We start from the raw sequence: 7,500 nt of genomic DNA on the forward strand, positions 1-7,500 counted from the left end.
GTGTGTGTGTGTGTGTGTGTGTGTGTGTGTGTGTGTGTGTGTGTGTGTGTGTGTGTGTCTGTGTGTCTGTGTCTGTGTGTGCTTGCATGTGTGTGTGTGTGTGTGTGTGTGTGAGTGTGTGCTTGCATGTGTGTGTGTGTGTGTGTGTGTGTGAGTGTGTGCACGTTGCCCAAGGACAAGTGTGGGTGTAGATGCAGTCTGGTCTTTTAACCAACGTTGAAGCAACGCTGAGAATTATGGGAGGGAGAAAGAGAGAGAGAGCGAGAGAGAGAGAGAGAGAGAGAGAGAGAGAGAGAGAGAGCGAGAGAGAGAGAGAGCGAGAGAGAGAGAGTGTGCATGGTAGGGTTGTAGAGACTGTACAGGTGAGTCATCCTACTTTCAAATGCTATACAAGTCAATCTGAATTGCAATGACCACCTGGTTGTTTATACTGTTTATACTGTCGCATCACTGGACACATTTACCATGCATATGCTCTGCTAACAAAAGAAGTAATATAAAACAATTAAATGTTTGATGTAAACAATAAATATAAAACAATGAATGTGTGTGTGTGTGTGTGTGTGTGTGTGTGTGTGAGTGAGTGTTACCTGTCCAGCCAGGCCAGTAGACTCTTGGCAGCTGTGATGAGGTCGACCACAGAGGTAAGGAGGTCGTTAGGAAGGCGGCGCGAGGATCTGCTTTCTGATTGGCTGCTGCGACGGCGCCCCGATATGAAGTTCTGGAGGTTCTTTGCTGAAGCGCCGAGCTTATGGGCCAGAGTCCTCACGCTCTCTGTCTCCAGGCCCGAGTTCTACACACACACAAACACACAGTGGATTACATTCTGAACATCATTGACTTTGGATATACACACACACATACACATCAATACAAACACACACTTTGCCTAGGCCAAATTTCTGACATTCACCTACAGGCATTGTACACAACAGAGAGACGACATAGAGAGAGAGAAAGAAAGAGATAGACAGACACACACACACACGCACACACGCGCACACACACATACACTCACCAGAGCACAGAGGAGGTCGACAGCCTCCAGTATGAGTTCCTGATGTCCGATACGAGAGACCCCCAGTTCCTCCAACTCTGCATGGCTTATCCTCAACAACCTCTCTCCACACACACCTCCACGTTCAAACACACACACATATTGCTGCAGGCAGTCATCCAGACCTGAAACACACACAGTAACACATTATTTCAATTCACACACAAATGATACATGGTGGTTTAGACTGAAGCCTTCAAGGTTTAGAGATTGAGACTGAATTGTCTGTGTTTTGGGAACTTCAGTCGTTTTCTCCTGGTTTCACCCTTAGGTGGCTCTCCTAATCCTGGTCTATGTAGAGACAATCCTAGCTGTGGACATAAAGGGGGTTAAAGGTGAGGAGCATCCTGCTAACTGTGAAGCCACTGGGCTGTCTGGGCTACGTGAGAACCTGACCTGGTAAGAGCTTGACACCACACGTTTCAAGTGAGAAAAAGACATTGTTTTTCTGTTATTGATGAATCCACTAAACACAGCTCGACCGAGAGGGGGGACTGAAAGTCCAGGCAACTGTCCAGGTGAGGCTTTGCTCGCATTTCTATTGTCTGACAGTGCATTTGTGTGTGTGAGTTGTGTGTGTGTGTGTGTGTGTGTGTGTGTGTGTGTGTGTGTGTGTGTGTGTGTGTGTCTGTGTGTGTGTGTGTGTGTGTTTTGGTTCTGGTCTGAGTGGGTTTGCTGAGTCAAATAAATGCCAGATCAGCAGGAAAAAATAGCTCAGAGCTTCATCCTCCATAGCTGCAACAACTCTGGATATATTCACATGAATATACCCAATATTATAGCCTCATACTGTAATAAAGTTAGAACTAGGGCCCATAAGGTTTTCATTTCACATGGTTATGAAAAACTCCCCCTACACACACACACACACACACACACGCACGCACGCACGCACACACGCACGCACGCACACGCGCACACACACACACAAATAAACAAGCACACTATTCTAAGGAATAGGCATTGATTTGCCCAGCTTCTAGTCGGAGACTCATAATACACTCATCCATCATAACGGCACTATTAGAGAGAAAGAGAGGGGGGAAAGAGAGAGGCAGAGAAAGAGAGAGAGAATGGAGAAAGAAAACAAGGAGGAGAGAGATCTCTTGTACAGCAGCTGCAGAAATGCACACACACATTCTGTCTGTCAACAGCGTACACATAGAAACAGCATTTGTCGGCCCGCTAACATTCCACCCCGGTCCCCTCCCCTCATGCACACGCACATGCGCACACACACACACACACACACACACACACACACACACACACACACACACACACACACACATACTGTACTATATATATATATATAACTCAATCCCAAATTGACCCCTACCACGTAGGCACTTTATGCAGATGTTTGGCCTAATGGTAGATGTTTGGGTAGTCCACATGGGAGACGCAGGTTTGAACCCCGCCTGTCACATAGATCTGAAAGGGTATAGAGGCTCAACATCTCTCTCTGTCTTTGATTGATTATCTGGAATTTCACCATTCTGAATACACCTATCCAATCCTCTCAGATATCCACACACAATCCTGACGCAATCCAGCCTTCGGGTAAAGAGGTAACCGGTTTGTTTTGTGATTTGGCCCAACCCTTCCCCATACAGGAGAGAGAGTGAGAGGCGAGGGGTCCTATGAATACTGGTATGTATCCTACCTCCCTTCCTTCCTTCCTTCCTTCCTCTCTTCCTGCCTTCCTTTCATCTTTCATTCCTTCCTTGGAGCAATCACTCATCTATCATAACAGGATTGAATAAAGCTAGCCAATGATGTTGGATAATCATTCCCAGGGAAGAAATGAAGGAGGGGCCCATTTTAATAGTATTTGAACAGGGCCCAGTAATGATGACACACTGAACGGGCCATTAATGATGACATCATGCTGAGCTCATGTCTGTGTTTGTGTTTGTGTCAGTGGGGCTGATAGACAGATCTGTTAATGATGTTAATTGCTGCTGATTGCTGTTATCTACTTATTCAGATGTGAAGCTGATGATAACGATGTGGCAGAGTGTTACTGTCACTGAGAGAGAGAGAGAGGGACAGAGTTGAGAGAGAGAAAGAGAGATTGAGAGAGAGGAGGGAGACAGATAGAGAGAGAGAGAGAGAGAGAGAGAGAGAGAGAGAGAGAGAGAGAGAAAGAGTCGAGGGAGATAAAGATAAAGAAAGAGTTGAGAGAGGGTGAGTGTCGAGAGAGAGAGAGAGAGAGAGAAAGAGAGAGTTCAGTGTTAATCTGCATCGTTTATCACTGTCAGCAACAGAGGAGAGGAAGAAGACCTGAATACTGATCAGAGACAGTGAGAGATAAACACACACACGCACGCATGCACGCACTCACGCTTGCGCGCGCGCACACACACACACACACACACACACACACACACACACACACACACACATAGGCATGCACACTAAAATACACACACGCCCAAAGAACTCCAGTACACTAACTCCCTCCAATCTCCTCCACACAATATTATCATCTACTGTAACCTAGAGTACAGTAAGCAGGACACCAGGAGGTGTGTGTGTGTGTGTGTGTGTGTGTGTGTGTGTGTGTGTGTGTGTGTGTGTGTGTGTGTGTGTGTGTGTGTGTGTGTGTGTGTGTGTGTGCGTGTGGATGGTATCGAACTGAGTGATTCATTGCTGACTCACACACTCAACTCCCACAGAGACACACTTTTCACACCAGCAGGCAAGCCACACTCCCACACACACACACGCGCACACGCACACATGCACGCACACACACACACACACGCACACGCACACGCACACACACACACACACACACACACACACACAATTTAGTGGTGGTCATTCTACAGTTAGCTTTAGTCAGGCGAACACATCATCTTCCACGAAAGTACATGTCCATAGTGTCTCTCCGGGCCATGACCAGATGAACACAGCCCACTGTGACTCACGTCTTTTACATAATGTGTAAACATCACGCCTAAATCACCCCAAAGGAACTGCATATCAACTAGTGTGGCAACATCAGAACGTTGAATGTTGTTACATTGTAACTAAGTCACTTTAGTACATTGACTTTCCAAAAATGGTAAGATGTGTTTACTTTTATGTTGAAATGCTTGTTCTGTTTAATTAGTCTTCAGTCCTCTCTTCTTGTCTCGTCTCTATTCTCTGTAACTGTCTTCTCTTTTTTCATCTTCTCCCCTCTCACCTCTGCTCTCCTCTCCCCTCCTCTCTTGTCATCTCCTCTCCTGTCCCTATCGTCTCTCCTCTCATCTGCTTTCCTCCCCTCCCCTTTTCCTCTTCCCTCCCCTCCTCTCTTCTCCCCCATTCCTCTCATCTTCCCTCCTCTCTTTTACTTTCCGATATGTCTCATATATGTCCCATACTTCCAATATTGTACACATGTTCAACCCCTGAAGGGATTATGTAGCTAGCAGTGCTGATTTGATGTCTGTGAAGTGATTTCGTTATGCTAATTTGAGCAACAGGGGTTACCACTCCCATTGTTACGCCCTCAGCCGTGTTAATGCTAGGCTGTAACTATGTAAACAAGCCCAAATCTTTGGTCCAGAACTGTGCTGTGCAGTACAACATACTGTACTGTACGGTGCACACACACACACACACGCACGCACGCACGCACGCACGCACACACACACACACACACACACACACACACACACACACACACACACACACAGTATAATATCATATTCCACTGTCACCACAGACACACCCAAGAGAGCCCACATGGACCAAATACCACTGGATGACATGCCACGTGTGTGTGTCTGTGAGTGTGTGTGTGTGTGTGTGTGTGTGTGTGTGTGTGTGTGTGTGTGTGTGTGTGTGTGTGTGTGTGTGTGTGTATGTGTGTGTGTGTGCTTGTGTATGCGCCTGGGTGGAGCCTTCTGTTCAGAGTGTGTGTCTGTCAGCTGTTCTGCACAGACGGTCTGAGACGAACAGCTCACCATCCACCCACTCACTGCACGCACACACACACACACACACACACACACACACACACACACACACACACACACACACACACACACACACACACACACACACACACACACACACACACACACACACACACTGTATATTGTGTATCTCTAATGAAGCAGGTATAACATTGCTGTATAAAAGAACACATAAGGAGCGGACATTTGTTCCCTTTCTTCACTAGTGCCTAAAGACACAGGTTTGCTGGTTCAAGGCCCAACTGTCCAGATTACACATTACACATGAAGAGTTTGCACCAGTGTTCAGATAAATGTTACAGAACCGATAGGTAAACAAATCTAACAAATTGGATCTTTCATCTCATGGTTGGATGGACGTATCCCTGGAGAGCAGAGCATGTGAGCGGAGTTGAGCAGTTGGAGATGTCGCTCCTTGCTCATGAGGCTGTGCTTGCGCTCCACTCCCTCACTCCAAAACCACTCACCGCTCACAGAAAAAAGATTGTCACTCAAAATTCGCTCCATTTGTTTCTTTGTTTCAAACATGAACGTAACTCATTTAACAAACACCGACTTCATAAAAGTGTTTACTATATTTGTTTTAAAGCAATGAGAAACAGACCATTTGCTCAGTCATGAAAGTGAAAGTGACACTGAGTTGGAAGGCAGTAGGCCTAGTAGGAAGGCTGGCGTGGCATCATGTCATTGACTAAACACGTTTCTTTATCATGTCATTGACTAAACACATTTCCATGCAAGATGTATTGGAATACCTGCACAATATTTTGGTCAGATCATGCCCTGAGCTTGTGATGTGAGCGGTATTGGAGCGAAATTGGGGCGGAAGAGAAGGCCGACAATCCAACGTGTTGAATACCCGCTCCACACTCCGGTCAAATGACGTCCGCTCTGCTCACGCTCCGCACTGCTCACATGCTCTGGTGGAGAGTCCTGCATACTGTAGGTTTACATACTAGTACTTTAAGGTGAAGCGTGTAGTTGTACGCATTGCCGCTCTCTTTCGGCTATACAGAAATTGTGAAAACGTACATATGCTACGTTTTCTAATAGCGGCAAATATGTGCATATCCTTGTGAACAAACAAAACGTAAAATAGGTACGTAAAGGCTAATGCTCGACCACAACACCAGATTTTAGAAAGGGCTTTGTTTGGACCAAAACAGCTCTCCATTGAACTGTCTTTATCATGGCCATTTGCAGCTCAAATCTTTAATGTGGATAGCGTATGGCGGATGTACAGTACAGTATATTTACTACTCTGACAATGTATTCTGTATTGTCACTAGTCCTAATACATATTGAATTGGATTGATTGAATAGTTTAGCTTTGTCTTTTTAATTTTTCATTACCTCTGCAAACTTTCCTACGGGCAGAAAGTCAATGTTTGTGCAGGAAGTCATGATGTACTATGGGGTGCATCAATTAATCTGTTTTTGTAACATGTGTATATGTTAAAGCTCAGCTGTGTGATAGTGCTGAGCTTTAAGTGATTTGTAGATTTAGCCATTTACCTTCAGTTGAAGCAGAGAGTCCTGTTCAAGTCTCAGGTTTAAATATCAAGCTTGTTGTATAAAACACTGAATCATCACACACACGCACACACATACACAGACACAGACACAGACACAGACACACACACACACAGACACAGACACACACACAGACAGACACACACACGCACACATACACATTCGGTCATCAATAGGTGGTGTGCGAATAGGGGCTCGCGCAGTAACGATGATGATGACGCTGATACCACACACCACCCACACAACACAATGCAGCGTGCTTCCACCTCCGCACGCGGTGAGTATTGTCATCATTGACACACACACACACACACACACACACACACACACACACACACACACACACACACACACACACACACACACACTTAACAATGACAACATACCTTTCATCCAGTCCACCACCTGGCTAGTGCTCCATTTGCTCACTGGCTCCATCACCAACGCCATTGGGAAACTTTATAGCCTACACTTTCCGCGGCGCGTGAGAGAGCAAGCCCGTCGCCCAGTCCCTCTCCTCTTCGATGTCCAATCCGTCTGGTCCCTCTGTCCGCGGGAGTCTGTCTCCCGTTAGTGCGGAGTCGTTAGAGCGCGCAGCATAGCGCGGGACAGCCCGAGTGTGTGTGCAGTGGCATCCGATACATTCCTCAGCTCGCGCCTGTCTGACATGTGTCGCCCGACTGGAGCCTCTCGCGGTCTCTCCCGGTACCCTCCCTTCCCCGCGCGCCCGTCGTCTGCTCCCGAGAGGAGGAGAGCTCTGTACAGTCTGTCTCACTGAGGAGAAAACACGCACCGGGGGTTGATCTCAATACGCAGCAACGTTGGTACTGTCATCTCTCTCTCTTTCTCTCTCTCTCTCTCTCTCTCTCTCTCTCTCTCAAGTAGCGGGAGGGAAGATGATTAAATCGAGCACGCGCCCCGTGGGTGGCTTTGCGCGGC

General features: G+C 46.8%; 1 protein-coding gene across 1 annotated transcript in view; it reads right to left on the reverse strand.

Moving 5' to 3' along the window:
* Positions 1-7,011, reverse strand: part of cnksr2a (connector enhancer of kinase suppressor of Ras 2a) — a gene marked incomplete at both ends in the record, with an annotated part of 25,459 nt that extends 18,448 nt beyond the window's left edge. The window contains 3 exons of the mRNA XM_083670602.1: positions 591-793; positions 1,019-1,182; positions 6,948-7,011. Of these exons, the coding sequence (XP_083526728.1) occupies positions 591-793; positions 1,019-1,182; positions 6,948-7,011 (431 nt within the window). The remainder of the gene's footprint in view (positions 1-590; positions 794-1,018; positions 1,183-6,947) is intronic.
* Positions 7,012-7,500: the final 489 nt, after the last annotated feature.

This window comes from Argentina silus (assembly GCF_951799395.1).
Source record: "Argentina silus genome assembly, chromosome: 1".
Classification (NCBI taxonomy): domain Eukaryota; kingdom Metazoa; phylum Chordata; class Actinopteri; order Argentiniformes; family Argentinidae; genus Argentina; species Argentina silus.